At 37.3% G+C, this 20,535-nt stretch overlaps 1 protein-coding gene across 2 annotated transcripts in view; it reads left to right on the forward strand.

Annotated features, from left to right (window-relative positions):
- Positions 1 to 12,534, forward strand: part of Gclm (Glutamate-cysteine ligase modifier subunit) — a 30,258-nt gene extending 17,724 nt beyond the window's left edge. The window contains exons 5-7 of one of the 2 annotated variants that reach the window (XM_083113102.1): positions 6,127 to 6,241; positions 9,038 to 9,055; positions 11,908 to 12,534. In XM_083113102.1, coding sequence (XP_082969228.1) covers positions 6,127 to 6,241; positions 9,038 to 9,055; positions 11,908 to 12,089 — 315 coding nt within the window. In that variant the 3' untranslated portion in view covers positions 12,090 to 12,534. The remainder of the gene's footprint in view (positions 1 to 6,126; positions 6,242 to 9,037; positions 9,056 to 11,907) is intronic. The other variant, XM_083113103.1, reaches the window with a different exon arrangement.
- The last annotated feature ends 8,001 nt before the right edge of the window (positions 12,535 to 20,535 follow it).

The raw sequence follows: 20,535 nt of genomic DNA on the forward strand, positions 1-20,535 counted from the left end.
AGGTGATTTCCGGAAAGGCTTCCGAGCTTTTGAGAGCTAACGTCACTCTCATCTTCAGGGAATGAAGTGCAGAGATAAGTCAGGGTGACGTTATATGTATTTGGTGTGGAAGGGATCCGGTGCAGAGACCTGCACAAGACCTGGAGCAGACCCGTTCGCGAAACATCGCTCCTAAAATGCCATGCAACCTGCACAACACCCTTGCTTGAGCAGCTTGTATGCCCTCCTGCCCAGATCGTTCCTGGCAGGTATTGTAGACCCGCCGGGTACCCACAGTCTTACGATACCTAGTAGGTCTCAGTTCGTTCTTTCCATCAACTGCAGACCCCTCCCTCTGCATGACGTAGTTGCTTCGAGTAGGAACTCCACTGGTCGCACACCTGTCTGCAGTGTTGCCAACTGCAATAGATTTCCACTACTTAGAATGGGAACTCAAAGCCACATCGCCAATGAAATGAGATGTAAGAATGTTGCTTGCTACTTTTGCACCCACACTCATTGAAATAGATTTTTCCGTGGTATAGGCTACATAAGAATATGTTGTAAACAACCATAATCCAGGGCACTACTGGAACATGTCACGTTCGACGCCAAGGTCGCGAGTAGAGCAACACACTGTTCTACTGCGAACACCAGAGCCATAGCCAGACAGGGTCCAGTGGCATTGCAGTTATCATCCCCCCCCCCCTTTCTGAAGTTTGGTAAACTACTTTGTAAAATTTGTTTGCAGTGACGAGTGAAAATGTAGACTGCAGATATTATTTTACTCAAAACTTGATAAAATTCACAGAATACAAAGAACATATAGGCATAAAATGATTTCATTTGATTTACGAGCCGAAGTCAAAGTAGCAGGTAGTAATTAGAATATTTTCTCTCGGCTTCAGCTATGAATGGGAAGATATTGAAAATATATTGTAAGTATTTGAACAATATTTCTAGATTTTCTGTGTCCTATGTTAACTTAATGATTAGGCTACACACACAACACACACATATAATTTACTTTCATATATTACTATCAAACCTTTGAAAATGGACTTGGTTTATGAAGCCCTCCCTGATAACCCATGAGACCCCCTTCCCACCAATCAATTCTGGCTACGGGCCTGCAGAGGCGCAACCACGAATTTTCTTTTGGAGGGGCAAGTACCTGGATAAACATGCCAACAACAACAATAACAATATAATAGTTATAAAGTAACATCAAAGGCATTATTATTCTCATAAATCATGCAAAAAGGGGGGTGGGTAGAAGTCGGTTCTAACTCATTTGTGTTGAAACAAGGGATTCGAAATTTTTTTTTTCAACACCTTAATTTCACATTAGCTAATAATGGAAAACAAGCACACAAACTGTTTTTGAAAGAAAGAAAGTGCATTCCGAATGTTCATATGGCATGTAAAATTTTCATGTAAAATATTTTCTTTTCACATATGAAACATGAATTTGAATTTGAATTTAAAATTTTGGGTGTGTCAGCACTAAGGCTATTTTGCACCCGTCACATTATATGGGGTCCAGCCCCACACATAACAACTCTAACGTTGCAGAACTAAAATCATAAAATATTAAAATCTTCTGACTTTCGTTAAAAGCTGAGGCTGTAAAGGAGCACTCAGCACAAAGAAGGACAAAACACATGACAACACAAACAAAATTATACTGGCCATGGGGCCAGAGCCTCATTAGTCGGCAGTCCAGGGTGTACTACGTGGAAGACATATGAAACATGGAGCGACATAAAATAAGAAAATACATATGCAACATGTTAACACTAAATTGTGTACATATTCAAAGTTTCTTTAATGCATATTTAAATACATTACATAATCAATTAATCAATCTCATAACAAACCAACATTGATAGCAATGTTGGCATTGGGTCGCCATGGCATTCTCTGTTTTAAAACATTTTTCATTTAGATCGTTCAGCTTCCAGGGCCGACCTCAGCTACCCCCTAGCTACGGCATTGAACTTGATGAGACAGTATAATATACTTTAATATATTTCTACTTTCATAAAATTTGAAATCAAGGAGTTGCAATTGCCCCTCTGTTCCCCTCTGCAGGTGCCCTTTGCCGTCTGGAAGGAATAATACAAGAAATATATGAAAACTAATTCCATCTTGAGTATCCTTTAGCCTAGTTTTTCTTGTACTTTAATGTTTGCTCCACTTGCCCAACCCCGCTAGACTTCATTTTCGTCGAAAGTTAATGAGCAATGCCCCCTGTGGTTACACCACTGCGTGCCTGGTTAAGACACCATGTAATGAAAAACAATTAGTTTTCGATGAGGAGTTTTTTGTTTGCCCGATCATTCATTTAAATAAATGAAGCTGTAATATTGCGTGAATTTCCTGGCAATAAGATAAAAACTGCTTACAATGAACTGAAATCGCTAAGTATATACTGTAAATTTCTGTCCTCCTAGGACTTCGTAGGATCTTGGAGTTACATAAGTAGGCAACACTGGCTGCAGCTGTCCGCGTGAAGAAACGCCTGGAGTGACACGCTGCCGGAGGGCTGTTTCCTTCCAGCAGGTTTTGCAGGTGCCCGGGTCTTGTTGAATGCCCAGGTACATTGTAAGTGCAGAGTGCCTTGAAGACGAGGAACCCGGGTAAAGTTGCAAGTCGACTCGTTGCCATGGGCAGGCGAGCAGGTAAACCTGTTCTCGCAGGGCAAGAAGCACGGGTAGGCAAAAGCTAGACTTTGCAGTACTCTAGTCCGGTGTCGGGCCAACCAGGTGGCGTTTCTCTGACGTCCGCACTCCCAGTCGACTATCGCTAACCAGGCTGGGTCCAGTTCAACTCCCGTGTCCCTGTCGAGGTTGTCCTTTTCCCCGTGTATGGCTATTGCTTCTTTGATGAGACGGTCCCAGTAATTTGATGATTTATTGATCATCTCAATGGTTGTGAAGTGAATTCTATGGCCCTCCTGGATTGAATGTTCTGCTAACCCTGATTTTTCCGGGTGAAAATTATTTATGTAGCTTGCGTGTTCTTTGCAGCGCTGTTCGATTGTCCTCCCCGTTTGTCCAATGTAGGCTTTACCGCAGGCACAGGCGATATGGTAAACCCCGGGTGTCTTCTGTCCTAGGTTGTCTTTGGTCGTCCCACACCAAATACATATAACGTCACCCTGACTTATCTCTGCACTTCATTCCCTGAAGATGAGAGTGACGTTAGCTCTCGAAAGCTCGGAAGCCTTTCTGGAAATCACCTGGCTGATTGCCCAAGAAAACCTTTTCAATATTCGCCGCCAGGAAAGCTTCAAGAATTATTACAAAAACAGGAGTCCGACAATTTCAGATTTTCTGGCAGTTTTCATATTTTTCATAAAATTTCCCTTTTCACCAAAATTGGACCTGGATTTCCCTTCACCAAGAGAAATTTCCTTCTGTGTACCAACACTGCTTCTGCCAAGTCTGGCACAGAAACAAACAAGCAGCTTTCTCCCTCCAGGAAATTTCCCTCTGTAGCAACACTGCTTCTGCCAAGTGTGGCACAGAAACCAAGAGGAACAGGCTACTTTCTCCCTCAAGGAAATTTCCCTCTGTGTAGCAACACTGCTTCTGCCAAGTGACACAGAAACTGCTTTCTCCCTTCAGGAAATTTCCGTGTGTAACAACACTGCTTCCGCCAAGAGTGGCACAGAAACGGAAAGGAACAAGCAGCTTTCTCCCTTCAGGAAATTTCCCTCTGTGTAACAACACTGCTTCTGCCAAGTGTGGCACAGAAACTGAAAGGAACAAGCAGCATTTTCCCTCCAGGGAATTTCTCTCTTTATAGCAACGCTGCTTCTGCCAAGTGTGGCACACAAACGGAGAGGAAGATGCAGCTTTGTCCCTCCAATGCTGTTTCCAGCAGTGCAACTGACCATACAGGCTGCCTGTATTTTAAATAGTCACCTGCCCCAGTTTTTATTTAGCTCCCTTGCCCCCTCCCCTCCCATCCCTATGTACAATCAGGGAGGAATATATAATGAGTGATTTCCCATATATTAAAGCTAAATGTATTTTAAAAAAATATGAGAAAACATTAGTTTACTGGTTGTTAACGTGATAACATGGAGATTACACCACTGAATAGACTTTTATTCTAAGGAATCAGTTTGGCAATGTGATTTATCACCTAGTACCTCTGTATTTTTATTTTTATGCACTATACTTGCAACTGCTGATATCTGCTTATATGTAAGATGTTTTGTGAAACCGTAATATTTACCGTATTTTTCTTTTTTGTACGGATTTTTGAGGAAAAAGCTTTTATCACTGAATTTATATTTAAACCTGCCGCAAAATTATTTTGGTATTGAAAGCTGAAGGAACACGTGTCACGGTGTTGCCATATCATGCAGTACGGTACGCAGTGCAGCCGTCTGATGCTGTGTCGAGGAACAAGTGTTATGAAAAGGAACAACAATGATGAAATGTGTTATTGTTTTTCGAGGAAAATGGGACACAACAACAATGATGAAATGCGTTATTGTTTTCTCTCTTCATTTCCATTTCCCTTACAACATGAACGAATTAACGAAACGAGCATTGTTTATAGGTGACCTTTTCAATCCATTCTGAAAACATTGAATATATACACTTTCAGTAATCATTTCTTTCCGAAGTTGCCATTAAAATCTGCCCATCTCTCAATTATACCGCAACTGAATTGCACAAAGTCCAGTTGGTGGGGACCTGCGGTGGTTTGTGGAACTTTTTCAAATATCCAGAGCAGCTCTGGGGTTGACTCAGCCCAAGTGAGTACCTGGGGCAAACCTGGGTTAAAGGCGGTTGGTGAACCACATCACCGCATCACCTCCATAATATGGCCAAGGTAGAGAATGTGTGGAGCCCTACCTCCACATCCCCATATGCCTCCATACTTTACTTTAATTTGCGTCCATTAATTTTTTTGTATGAGAATCCCAGATATTTTATGACTGTCCTTAAAGATGTTTCCCCACCTTGAAAAAGTCCCGAATCTTTCAACGAAACACGCAGTTTCCCAACAGTGGGATGCTCTTTCCTCCCATAATAAGAGTAAATATGGCGACGAATAGCATCTTGCTGAAAGGTATCTAAATTTGTCACGCGTTTACTGATATTCCTCTTTTTCCTGGGGTTTCCAGTTTTGAACCCTTGCATTGATTTATTTATATATTTATTTCTACCACATTATATTTTTCTTTCCCTATGGTTGTTCTTAGACATGCCGACAGCAGCAGCAGTCCTGTCCAGAACTTTATTTACAGAAATGATTGGACTCCCATTGTTTTTCTCTTGCTCAAATTATTTGCGCTCAGAGAAAACCATCTCCCGCGTTTAGCCTTTGAGAAGAAGTCCTTTTTCTGTTAATGCATGGCCTCTTTGGTACATTGTCATCTCGAGTATTGCCGCCTGTGCTTGACATTCTTCACACAAGCACACGACACACTCAAGCAGAACACAGAAAATTATGTACAAAAGAATAACACACTAAAACAAGATGCTATATACAACAAAGAATACTCTAAATTTAATATACACTAAACAAACGGACCGATTAAAATATCACAGCAATGCAACAAACAAACAACACGTCCTCTCCCAACAACATGAAAACTGATTGCAGAAAGAATCGCCCGATAAGCGGCAGCACCGAGATAAACGTTTTCTGTTGCTAGGTAACCCAGGCTTGGGTGAAGCGCTTGGAAGATTTTGATTGGCTCGCATGCCAGCAACCCACCCTCCCGCAGTGATGTAGACCCGATTTCTCCACGTGCTTCACAAGTGTCAATACGAAACTAATTTTGCAGCAGGTATAATTTACAGTATTTCAAATATAAAATACCATGTAGGCCTACTTTCAATAAATAAGTTACCTAATCTAACTAGGAAAGAAAAGATTAATGTCACACACCGCAAGAAAGCAAGGAAGAAATCTTGTAACTCGGTACAGAGAGAAAATTTCCAGATATGAAGGTAATCAAAAACTGAGTATCGCCGTTTAAGGTGCACCGTGTTTTTCACACATATTTTTAAAGGGAAAAAAGTGCAAATATGGTAATTGAATTTTTTTATGTTTTTTCTGAATCTATGCACATTTGTGTTACATTTTTGTAATTTCTTTTTTTTTTTTTCATTGTAGGTGAAACCAAGTATTATCCAAATCAACCTGGCATCGTGTTGTGTAGTGCCTCCGGAACTGCAGGCGTTCACCAAGGAGCATGATGTCCAGTTGTTGACACACAGTGATTCAGTAGGTATGTGTAACCTTACGATTTGGCACACACAGGATTTCTAGGTAGAAATTTCAATGAGAAATGCAAGCTCGATGAGGACTAAAACCTCTGGATCTCTGGCACACTATGCAATTGCTCTACCAACTGAGCTACCGAGCCAGTCTTGTGTTCGCCTGATTTTTCACTCTCAGTGTTTTACCCGTGTGGTAGAGAAATGGTGCAGTAAGCAAGAGACCTGGGTTGAAGTCAAGATGGATTGATTTAATTCACTTTAAATAAATAATTTATAGAATAAGGATTGTGTAGATATCAGAATCACTCTTGGTAAAAGTACATTAATATCGTTATATGTTAATGGTGTTTATTAGGCTCTAAGAAAGGAAACAAGACATATCAGGTGGTTATAATTAAAATGACGGTGTTCAGAGTGGTACAGCACGGGCTGTAATGAGAGTAGCAGTCTGAAACTTCGTAGATATGCTAATGAAGCAATGCGCTCGCGAATTATGCCAAAAAAAAAATAGTTCCAATTCTCGCCACCAGGGTAAAAAAATGGCGCTGTAAGCAGTCAAAACTTGGTATAGTTACAGGAAAAACACTATAAATTGCAGAAAACAATACTCTTTGTAATAAAATATCGCTACAATTTCACTATTCGAATTACATGAACATTACTAAAGGAAAAAGCAACAAGCGTCACCAACAACAACCAGGGAGCTCACACAATGGTTAGGCAATTTCACCGACTTTGACGTCAGAGTTATGGAAAATTCCACGTTTTGACTGCTTACAGCGCCGTTTTTTACCCTGGTGGCGAGAATTGGAACTATTTTTTTTTTTGGCATAATTCGCGAGCGCATTGCTTCATTAGCATATCTACGAAGTTTCAGACTGCTACTCTCATTACAGCCCGTGCTGTACCACTCTGAACACCGTCACTTTAATTATAACCACCTGGTATGTACTGATGGGGTGAAGCTCATACAAAATGAAATGTAATATTAAACTGTAAACACACTTAAGTTTCTCTTGATTTAAAATTCAATAATTTTTGTAGACAAAAGTAGCACATTTTGTGTAGAATAATATACAAAATGCTAATCATGTTAAACCGTAAGTAGTGTCATTATCATTAAACTGTAAATTAACATAGCAACTCATATTTTATAAATTATTAGGGATGGTCCGATATGAAATTTTGGCAGATACGGATAAAGTACCGATATAAAATTTACCGATACCAATAACCGATATTCTACCGATCCGATATAAAATTAGAAATGGTCCTTGAAGAACCTGAAAGGTTCATTGACCTCCTTAATGTATGTGTGCTTCAAGGTGACTGCAGTGCAAAAGGAGTTGCATATTTAGACATTTACTTTTTTAGAAAGTAGGTCATGGTTATTATCCATAAAAATTACAACAAAATTTCAGAGTTTTGCACTAAATTGTCATATAATAATTGACATATTGGATTGGTAAAATAATCGGTAATTTTACCGATACACCGATATGCCTATATCGACAGATACCGATAGAGTACCGATTAATTGGTCCCATCCCTACAAATTATTATTTTATAAAATGCCGAAATTCAGCTACAAGAACTACTAAAAAAAATTGAAGTTACAATTATGTACATGTAGTACATCCAGAATGTTTTATTTATACTGCAAGGAATATTACTGAAATTATTATAATTTCATTAACACACTGAACAAAAATATTTCCATAGTAAATTCATATATACATATTTACATATATTTTTTATTTGCTTTAATCAAACTATTCATTTATTTGACAAGGCTGTTTACCAAAAAAGAAAGCCTTTCCATATAAAAAGAAACATATCTATATGTATGGTGTATTTTTACAAAAAAAAAATATATCTATATGTATGATGCCAAAAATCATACAAGCAATGTTAAGTGTGTTTTTAAGAAATAAAAAAAATCTATGCAAATTGTAAAAATCCGATTTAAATTTGAAAATTATTTTTATTATTTTTCTTGTAGTCTACGGTTATTACAAGCATAAACGCACAGTTTTTTGTTGTAATGTTTCAGGAGAACACACTCCCTTCAGTTAAGTTGCTATATTACAACAATGTAACATTGACAACGTCCATTGTATAACTGATTCTTTTTCCTTTAGAAAAAAATAACCATTGTTATAACTGTATCTTTAGTCAAACTAAAAATAAATATGTGATGAAGGGACTGTGTGTTCTCCTGAAACGTCACAACGAAAAATTGTGTTTTTGTGCTTGTAATAACTGCAAGAGAAATAATTCTACAATGCAAGCAATGCGTACATTCAAGAAAAAATAAATTTAAAAAAAACATCAAAAATTATTTTTTTAAATAAGAATCATGATTTTATCTATTTTTCACTGAAATTTCTGCATACTGGATAATTATAACCTGAAGAATTGAACCGGAGTATTTTTGTCAAGCCATCACGTCCAACCCCTTACTCATTGAAACTCGCTCAGAAACCTAAGTTGTAGAATTGTGGGGAGACCAGACTTCGGTTTGGTAGTTCAATGGAAGACCATTGGCATGGAATTCTAGGTTCCTAGGAATACTAGGTTCAATCCCTATCCGAGCCATAACTTCATGTAAAGTTACGATCGTTCCAAATGTTAAGTTATAATTGTTCCGAACTTTTATTTCTGATGTAGGATAAAAGTCAAGTAAGCCTTAAGAATGCTGTTATTCGATGCAGCAAGTTCTTGTTACATTTTGATTGTACGTATATGCTTCAAAAATATATTGTTAATTTGATAAGTTTTCTTGCTTTGTTTGCCACAACCAGGACAAGGAGAAAGCAAAGGTAGGCATTATTCGATGTTTAATTTAAATGTTTTAATCACAGTCATGAAATAATGTATTATATTTTTTTGTATGTATTATATTTTAACTGTTTTAATTTTAATCATATATACAGGCAGTTTCATATTCCGAGTACACTATGAATGTTTATGACTGTCCCTCATCACTAGGGAGCGGAAGTTGATGAAATGTCATCTCTTTTCTGACATCTCGGACACGATGCCCATTAAATATACACAATATTACACTTTGTCTAGAACCGAAAAAATATAATTTTAAAGTGCATTTTTTGCCAATTTTCAGATTTTAGGTCATTTTCCCCAATTTTTGTCATTTTTCGCTTTATTCGGTGTATTGTTTCGTTATATTTTATCACTTTTTTCATTTCGGTAATATTCTTGAGTCTTTTCACCAAGGTGAACATAGGCCTATATATATCTCGCAAGATTGCAATTTACAAGCACAGATGTGGGAAATTAATGCATTTTACACCAATTCATTCAGTGTATCCGACTTTTTCATTAAATTGTTTAAAAATTATTCGGTTTCATTAAATTGTTTAAAAATTATTCGGTTGTTTCCATTGGAAATCCTCGTTGCACATTTTGATTGAATGTGCATGTAGTATCATGTGCAAAAGATTGCAGTTTGTTTAAGTTCCTTTTCATTTCAATTTTTAACCTGAAACTAACAAATTTAATGGTCATTTTTTGCAGTTTTACGTCATTTTTTCTCATTTTTTTAGGACATTCTGTAGGTCATATACCTACATTTTTTAGGTCATCAACTTCCTCTCGCTACTCATCACTATCGTGAGTTCATTAGCCATTTTCATTGTCGGAATCACAATTGAAGTTCAAAAACCAGAAGAGTGATGTGTAGGGCTCGGATAATTTTGCGTATTGCATATGCAAATGCATATTTAAGGATTTTTAACTATAAATGCATATTTCATATGCAGGTGCATATTTGTATGAAAATAAGTTGTTGATGTGCATAATTTTGTACCCACAACCAGCACCGAGCATATACTGTATTTATTTTTCTACTCGCTTCCCTTCTCTTTTGGTTATCTTTTCTCTGTCTTTCTTCTTTCCTTTTTCCTGGATTGTATGAAATGTGGCAAGTACGTCTAGCGTGAAAGATTCCATTTGTCGATTAGAAAACAAAGGGTTTACAACTTCAAACAAGCATCAAAATTATAGAAGACGTTAAAGAGGGCCTCGCCCAGGTTGAAAATCCTGTGTATGTACAGAAATTGGATGCAGTATTGAAAAATAACAGTGGGTTTGCAACAATGGTGAAAGTTTGCAAAAGTCTGCATACAAATGGACAACGTGTGGATGATCTGAAACTTGATGTGTCTGACTTTGTTGCCCTAAAATACAGTCCACTTGTATCTTTCGTAGTGGAACGTGTGTTTTCTGAATACAAGACTATTCTAGCTGAAACAGAAGGACTTTCAAGTTCGAAAATTTACGACAATTTATTTATCAAATGCAATCATGATGTTGCTGTAATGTATTGTGTTTCATTTAACGCAGAACCACATTAAAAAAAAAATGTGTAGCGAATGAGCATTCAGAATAATGTATATTCATTGCCTGGCATGTAATCTTTCATAGTTTGTAATATACATCATTTATAAATTAAACGGGTTTTTAAAGTGCATATTTAAGTCAGTCAGGAGATAGGCCAAGGCCCTTTCGAGGGCTGTCGAGCCATGGGTTATTAGTATTATTATTTCTACCTTGCGCATAAGATGATTTTGTTGGATTAACAATAGCAAAGAAAGGAATCTTTTATTCAATTTTGGGTACAGGATGATTCGAAAGTCCTTTAACACCCCACCCCCCCTATACAATGTAAAGGAGTTAGGCTGGGTATAATTGGTTATGATAGAAACAGGTTAGGCCAAGGAGGAACCATATTAATGTGTTCCAAGCGGATGCCTGCATTTTGAATTTAACTATTTTTTTTTTTTAATGGAAAGGTGGTAATGTGATATATCAAATCCGGCTAGAATTTCTCAAGAAATGCAATGGTGAAACTTGTATATTTAACCAGTAAAAAGCTATGACTGCATGATTGTAACAAAATGTCTTGCTTTGCAGGTGTGAGAAAACAGTGCCAGAATGCTCCTAACGCATGAGGAACGCATCGAGATCATACTGCTGTCTGGGGAGAGATGTTCACATGGCATTTCAAATTATTTTAATCAATGTCACCCACAACGAGATCCAGTGTCGCATGTGACAGTTGCACAATTACTTCAAAAGTTCCGGGTCGGTCAGTGACAGGTGACAATCAAGATGTCCCAGAACTTCCACCGACGACGCATTAGGAGCATTCTGGCAAATTTTGCTACATTTTTAAACTCACATGTAACACATTTTCGTTAATACTTTTGATTTTTCAGGCTATGTCGTCATACACAAGTTTTTTTAAATTTGTTAGCAGACACCACAAAACACTTCATAATTCTATGAAATCAGTTCAGTTGAATATTTTAATCCAATTTCTTTTTAGAACCTTATATTTTATGTGCAAAATGTCACGTGTAATGCTGGAATGCCCCATATGTATATTCACTCTCTGCAAGAGAATCCCCGACTACGAAGGTAGAGCCAACTTGAAAATATTTTCACTGCCCACGAGCTCGTCAAAATGAAATTCCCTGCTGATCCCAGAAAAGTGCTTATTAAATTTCTGTTATGTACATACAGAGGAACCTTGATTTTGTTTTTGAGGGGACCAATTCATAAAAATAAATTTGGGGAAAATTTTATAACATTTTGCTATGTAGCTCATGTTTAGCACATGGAAATAGTAAACTATGTATTTATTTTGCAGAGATCCTACCGCAGTCAGCATTGCATGAGGTTTTCAAGTGCGACAGCCCTGAAAAATCTCCATTCCAGCTTCAGATGTACTGGTTGATAAGGCTTCAAGTGCACATCAAATGTCGCGGAGTCCTGTCCAGTAAAGGTTACATCCTGTGCGCTACAAAGACAAACATTTCAGAGATCATATGAATCTATGCTTTTGAAAAGTACAACCATTGTTAAGTATTCATCTCCAAAAAAAAAATATGGCCTTTCGTAATTTTAGATAATTATTTTTCTTTATCCAAAGCAGCCAAAAATGTTGTTAAGTATGGTGATTGTTGTAAATTGGGTATCGAGAAGCTTTATGCTGTGATATTGTAGCTCTATCGATCATCAGTGAAAATATGAATTATATTTCTGTACCAGCTTTAAAAATATGGTATTGCCTTGTGCAAACTGGCCTGGAGCCTGCAATGGAAGTAATGTAAGATTGGTATGAATGGAACCTAATGTATGATACTTTTTTTGTTACAAAAATATCATTGGCTGCAGGATAGCCATTATTTTATTGTATTGTGCAGCAAGTGCAATATTAAAAAAACTATATTTCCTTGTAAAATATGAAAATTATGAGAATATAAAATGTATACATTCCAAATGAGGTTGTGTAATTTTATTAACCTCGAATTCCATTCTTATAAGCTGACTTCCCTTCCGTTATGGTTAGCACAGCATGCTTTGATGCCAAGCGACACGGATTTGAATCATTCCTCCATCAGTTTCATTACATCATCACTCATCATTGTTGCTTTACCCAAAAAATGGCAGAAAAGCGATGCTAAGAAACAAAAATAAAATCCAATCGATTCTCATAATTGTTGTATCATTTTGCAATAGAATCATAAATTTGCAGATTGCATTTGTTTCTCTTTTGTAAGGTTGAAGCCAATGACTTTAGATTTACGAACTATCACGGAATTCAAATGTTATGAATACTTGGATGTGCATAGGGTGGAGCAAATTGATAAATATGACAACAGAGCTATATGTGCACTGAAGGGAGCGTGTTATGGGGGTCAGAACGCCCCACTTCCCTTTGGATTTAATTTTCATGAAGCAAATAGATCATTCGCTCAATTGTCATACTCATAATTGCAGTCAAAATACTTTTTCAGTAGTTGAACCCCACACCCTTACTTTAAGAACTTTCTTGCTGCGCCTATGGAGTGGTTCAAATTCAGTTAGTTTCTTGAGAGATGGCAACACTTCCACAGTATATTTCTTACTCTTAGAAAATGTGTTGTGTACATCTGTTGCCAGTAATCATGTGGGCTTTAAATACACCACTAAGTTTGTTGTGACTGCCATCATACTTCATGCCAAAGTACAAGGAGTATGAGTATGAATCCAGGAGATTTAAGGGTGCAGTACCATCTGTTACGCTCCTGTAACCTCTGAATGTGTGGGTTAGATTTTAAGCTGAGTACCAGCTTCTGGGACATGCAAGCAGTCATTCTTTCTGATCCATTTCTTGCAGACAGGTAATGTGGTGCCCTCTGGCTGAACTTTTGTGGTACAAGAGCATGTATATACAGGGGATGGACAATAATATGGAAACACCATGACATCAGAACCGGTGATATCGACACAATTTTTCCACTTTAAATCTGACTTGGTGTGACATTCTTTTGTTTTGCGCCGTGAGATAGGACCCTGTCTGACTAGTAGGAGTCGACAGTTTCGCTGTAGATAGCGTGCCGTGCAGTAGATACTGAATCATGTCCGAGCTGACAGTGTTTCAAAGAGGGCCAATTGTTGGTGTCCGCCTGCAAGGGACCTCGGTTACCAAAGTAGCCATGTTATTTGGCGTATCGAGAGGAACTCTATCCAAGATCATGATGACATAATAGTGTGTCCGGAGAGACATCATCAGAAAAATACCTGCGTGGACGAAAATGTACACTGAGTGACAGAGACAGAACGATACTGAGGATGATTCTGACCATGTTTTGCATGAAGAAAGGTGCAAGATCCCATTATCCACCATCCAGGACTTGTATTTGTCTATTCCTCGGAGACTGCAGACTGTTTTGGAAGCTAAAGGCGGTCCTGGACCTTATTAACTACAGCAGGTGTTTCCATATTTTTATCCATCCCCTGCATATTGTTCTACATTGTTGTGTATCCAGAAAGCCTTTCTGATGGACATCCAAAATGTGGTTGATCTCCACAGTTTCTGCCTCGTCCACTGGATTTCAGGCACCAAACATCCGTCTACAGCCAAACCCTATTTAGGCACATGCCATGCCTAAGGACAGCAAAATTGCCCTATAATGTGGCCCAAAAATTTACTATCACATATTACATTTTAACTCTAAGCCAGTGGTTCTCAACCTTCGTGAGCCAATGGCCCGGTAAATTTGTTTTTTAAAAGTTGATGAGCCAATCCCAACAATGTTACTCGTATATAGCTTATTATTTTTTTTAAACTTGATTCATTAATTAATTTAATACTAATGAATAAATGATGGCATAGATAATAGATAATCATAGAGAGTATTAGGTTGATCATGTCTAGGGTGTTTGGGAAAATATAAAATTTGATTTAAATTAGTTGGCAATGAAAGAATTTAATGGAATCATTTATTTTCTCCAACATCATTAAATTAATTTTGTAAGTGCTGATTTTCATTGGATTGTTCCATTTCAGACACACTGAAAAGTTCCAATTAACCAAAATATTTCGACTTCAATATACAGCGTGAGCACAAAAACACTCCCTGGTTTCAAGATGTCATAAAATTAATAGTTACTTGAATATTTTGATAAAATGGATATCCAAAGCTCAGTTAATTCAAAATATTGTAATATCTTTCTTTTCAGAATCGCTAGTTGTGAATTCGGTAGCTAGAGGGCAGTAACATCGAAAATGGCGTTCACTCCGCAGCAAAGAAGCTGATGCATGTTAGAATTTGCCAAAACAAGCAGTGTTGTGAGAGTGCAGCGTGCATTTAAACGGAAGTTTAATGTTGATCCACCTACACACAAATCCATTTTGCAGTGGCATAAAACATTTGTTGAGAGAGGATGCATTTGTGATCAAAGGAAAGAACATTGTGGCCGACCGTCCATCTCTGAGGAAATTGTGGAGCATGTGCGAGAAGCCTTTGTACGCAGTCCCAGAAAATCAACACGGCAAGCCAGCAGGCAGTTGCAGGTGCCACAAACTACTGTAAGCAAGATTTTACAGAAGCATTTACATTTTCACCCGTGACAGCTGCAATTGGTTCAAAAGTTATATCCACAAGACAAGGTAAAGCGACGTGAGTTTTGCGAGACTATCCACACTTTAATGGAGGATGATGAAACCTTTCTGACAGATCATTTTTAGTGATGAGGTGACCTTCCACTTGAGTGGAAAAGTGAACAGGTATAATGTTAGGATCTGGGGAAGCGAGCATCTGCATGCCACTCACCCAAGGTGAATGTTTTTTGTGCAGTGTCAGAGCATCGAGTGTACGGTCTGTTCTTCTTTGAGGGGCCAACAATCACAGGTGAAAGCTACTTAACAATGCTACGTGACTGGTTAATTCCTCAACTTGCTGCAGAGAGAGGTGACTACATTCTACAACAAGATGGAGCACCCCCACACTGACATAAATCTGTATGCAGCTTTCTGAATGACAACCTCCCACACCGTTGGATAGGATGAGCTGGACCCAATGATCAAAATCTATGCAAGTGGCCCCCACGATCACCGGACATGATAGTTTGTGACTTTTTCCTTTGGGTGTTCATGAAGGACTAGGTCTATGTACCTCCACTACCCACAACCTTGAATCATCTTCAGGAACGCATCAGTACAGCTGTCAACTTCATCACACTGGATACGCTTGAGAAGGTGTGGTTGCAACTGGATTATTGTCTTGATGTTTCCCGCATAACAGGTGGCGCGAACATTGAGCTTTTGTAATTCCAATGAACACCACGAAAACTTTATGAGTTTTTACAACTACTGTGAACATTTCTGTAGAATACTACTTTTGGTACTAAAGTTATACCCTTTCAAAACCAGGGAGTGTTTTTGTGCTCATGCTGTATTTATTAATGAAAAATGATGCATAATCTAAAATGACTGTGGTCCCCGTCCGTCAGCCTCCAAATTTGAAAGAGGGAAGCAATGTGCCGCAACTGTTGTGAAAGGATTTCTGGTTATCACAGTCAAAGCCACCTTCCCAGGTAGTTACCAGCTCAGGCCGCAAGTTGCTTCACTCTTTCTGTCCTAACTCCAGAAAGACCCAACCTTCAAAATTCAAATTTGGAATCTGCACAAGGAAGAATTTCCTCTCGCAATCCTCACCAGCACTGACAAAAGAAATCCTCTTATCGCTAGTGAACGTTGAATGAAATGCAGTCTTTCACGCTGGTTGCCAGCTCGGGCTGCAAGTTGCAAACTTCAGAACCTCTCGTAGCTCTGTACAATTGACTGCATGACCTGGCTGTTGAGAAACACTGCTGTAAGTTATTTCTGTGAAAAGTTGAAATGTGAAAGTTATGTTCTTTTGTGTGGAATTCCCACGTAAGGAACTTGCCTTTGGAAAAACTGCCTGCGCATTGGAGTTTGTATAATGTGAAATTTCATAAAACCAGTTTTTCAAAACCCTTTTCCGATTTTGATTGTTCCATTAACATTTTTTTTAGTTGCAGATTGTGATATTAGAAACTGTTTTAATTTGAATCATAGCCATGTGTTCCCCTTCCCTTTCCTATTTTGTAGACAGGCAAGTATCTAGAAATATATTTCAAAGGGGCTGAAAACCAAGTGTCTCAAAATAATAATAATAATAATTGAGCTGAAATAATTATAATTAAACTAGCTGATTACCCCGTGTTGCCCGGGTCTTTATCAAAATCTTCTATTAGACAGGAAAATAATAAATTCTAACAGTGTAAAATGTGACCTCTTTCACCCCTCATGCCGATAGGTGGTGAACTAGGAGTTGAAGGGCATTGGGAGTGTCACAATTCATCTTAGCGACCCTGAAAACTAATATAATTTGTTTTCGATTATTTTTATGTGTCACCCCTTCCCACCCCACCCTATGGGTGCCAGGGGTGTCTTACCCCCACAGTATTTATTTCCAGATTGTAAGTCATATGTGTACCAAGTTTGGTTGAAATTTCTCCAGGCGTTTGAGGGTTATGCCAGAACAAATATACATATATACACACACAAATCCATTTATATATATATATATATATATATATATATATATATATATATATATATATATATATTAAAATAGTATTAATTAAAATATTCCACTAGATTAATATTATACTTTTATTTCATGAATAGGTAAAAGGATGGTATAAGAATTGTGATATAACAGGACATATTTATTATCTAGCTTATGTGTAAAAGTCAGAAAAATGTGTAAAAAAAAACCCTGACAAGGAAATTAATATCAAATAGATGAAGAATTGAATATCAGAAAAGGACGTTAGATCCAGTTGACGAAAAGTAAAATTTCTGGTGGTAATTTAAGAATTTTGCGTTATAAGTAAGTGATAAATCTTGCATAAATCTTCTTTGGTGCTGTCATTCGAAGTCCTATGATCACAATGTAATCCTTACCTTCCAATGAGATTGGCGGAAGTAAATAACCATCGATTAAACGCAAAGTACATTTTCATTATTTAATTTTAGTTATTTTGTTATTTCATTATTTAATTTTTGTACTTAGTAAGTCTTTCGACGGGTTCAGGGACTCTCCCCCCTAAATACGTTCTTGTTTGTATACCCTAAAAGTGTAATTTAGAGTGTCCTTAGGGGTCCTTCCATCCTATAAGTACTACATATTTATTAGCTGTGAGTACTATTTATATTTTTCTTATTTTACTTCGCATTCTGCCACTTTTGGCTAAGCAAGAAGATGGGTATGAATGATGATTAGAAGTTGATGAGGGATACTCCCGGAACACTCATGCCCATTGGAACTTGGAAACTTTAGTGCTGAAATCAAAAGTCAACCACTTAACACTTAAGCTGGCTATTTTTATTATTAAACCAAGCATAACTATTCTTTAGTAATCCAAAACTCCATACAACATTTGCAAAAAGTAGTCTTCGAAGGGTGGCTTTTTTCCTATTGGGCTAGGAAAGAATTCAAATTCGACCCTGTGTACAGCAACCTCATCATTCACATCACAAATGAAGCAAATATTGCATACATTATTCTAATTTACCTGACATTATTATACTGAAGTACTCAGTTATCCGCAAAATTGATTTTTACGAAGTTATATTGATTTCAATGGGAAGAGGATGGCAGTGGCCATCAAAATTAACAGAATTTTTAAGGTTTGTGGGTAAGTGACCATTTCACTTCAGTATAATAATTTCCTACCATGTATTTCTTCTCCCGAAACATGATTTACTTGACATCCTAACCCTTGAGTGTTCTGATTACAAATAAGATACGCCAACTGTATTTGACCTTAAACGTCCTCCGTTCCCCCAATTGGGACTGTATTACACAGACAAAGAGATGCTAGTTCAGAGTTGCTAAGCATCTTGCCACCGTCTTCACCAAAGAGGGAGGGGGTAAGGACACTTATTCATGACACAAGGTTTCTGTATTATCATATGAGAACCAAAGGAACGTAACTTCAAAAATGTGGTGGTCTGTTTTGTGTAACGTATCTTTGAAGAACTCTATTTGATAAATTGGAGTTACATCCATCTGGATCTCACAAGGTGATATGTAACTACACCTTGATGGTGTTAATACACACGCCATACACTGCTGTATTTCGAACTCAAATACATTTAAATTTACCTTGAAATTTGCAGCGTTAAAAACAGGTAGGACATCTGCACTCAATTAATAGAATGTCCCGAAGTTAGCTATGTTGAATTCAACTTGATCTCAATAATTCTTTTGACAAACCATTTTTTTAAAAAAAAATAAAGCATGTCCAACGTGATTTATCATAAATAATAAATATGTCATAACACTTCCTGTTTTAATTCTTGAAACTTACCAAAATAACATTGACTCACAACTTGTGAAACACCCTGTGCAGTCAAATGAACGTTGTTTCCAAGGGGGCGAACAGAATGATGCAAACATGGGAAAGAAATAGGGAACTTGAGGCCATGTTCTCAAAATATGTAAAAATATAAAAGGGCGTCCAAAGCAAACAAAATTTAATTTGTGACGATGTTGTAGATACTGTAAGAATTTTGATTTTGTCCTTACATAAATGAATGAGTTGTTTGTGAAGGGAGGCAGGCTTATGTAGTCTGTAATATTCTGTAATATTTGGTCATTTAGTTTTATAATCAGTAGCAGTGATTGGGTGCCAAAACTACAGTCCAGCAGAATTAACTTGAGAGAAATGGCCGCTCTGTGATCGATGGAACTGCGCTCGAATTGACTAGAGCGCGGGACTTCCCGCTGTAACGAGCCAATGGAAACTCTACAAACTCTACTCTAGAGTTTCCGTTGGACCGTTACAGCGGGAAGTCCCCTGCTGTAGCCAATTCGAGCGCAGTTCCATCGATCACAGAGTGGCCATTTCTCTCAAGTTAATTCTGCTGGACTGTAGGAGGTACACGGAAAGTTTACTTTCTCTTTTGTAGACAAAGGCTTAGCATTAAGATACCATAATGCAGGGGCAAAAAATGGAGAGGACTGCCCCCACGTTTCCCTCAATTTCAGCCACTGTTTATAAATTGATGCAAGGTTACCAGACGACCCGAACAATCCATTTTTTAATCTCTGTCCCGACTTTTTTCGTATTGCAGGCGTGATGCGAAAATGTCCCTTATTTTCTCAAACATGTTCTTCATTATAAGAAGTAGTGCTAATACGTATCATGTAATTTATAAATATATTATTTTCTAAAAATTGAATGATCATGGTGGTTCTGGTAAAAGAAAAATAAAGGAAATTTGAATTATTTAATTTGAATTTGTAACGAACCTGAGCGTTTAAGGTTTTATATTTGTAAGAAGTTAAGATTTTTAAAATGTTTGTTACTTCAAATAATGTGCAAGCTGTCACAGACAACTATTTTTTCTTCTTCTTTTTTTTGTCCCTGTCAGCATTATCTTGTCGACTTTGGACATCGTTATTGTTTTTTTATTTCTTTTAATGTTTTCTTCTAAAGTTGGCAGTTAGTCTCACAAATTAATCGGAATCACAAATATATAACAATTATTATAAATAATTCACTTTTTTTTGTCCATTTTGCTGTTTCTTAAAAATCACTTTATATTTCAAGTCTACATTTTCGAGAATATGCATACAGCATCCATATTAATGAAGGGGATAAATCTGTTAAAATGGATGATAGTGATATTGGAAATGGAATTTTTAAACGTTGAAAACCTTTGTAGAGTATGATTTGTTGATCTGAATAGATTGGACATTCTAGAATTAAATGTTGAGCATCAGGATTATTATTGCCACATTTACAATTTTCTTGAGTTTTAATTTTTATTTTTGCTAAATGTGCTGGTGTACGTACGTGTCCTGTTCTTAATCTATTAATCTATTAATAAAAACTATGACTTGCCGTGGGAGTGTGTATGAATTGAACCAAGTGACTTTAGATTTAAATTCTGCAATCCATCTATATGTGT

The sequence above is a fragment of the Lepisma saccharinum genome, chromosome 27 (assembly GCF_977018435.1).
Source record: "Lepisma saccharinum chromosome 27, izLepSacc3.1, whole genome shotgun sequence".
In the NCBI taxonomy this organism is placed as follows: Eukaryota; Metazoa; Arthropoda; class Insecta; order Zygentoma; family Lepismatidae; genus Lepisma; species Lepisma saccharinum.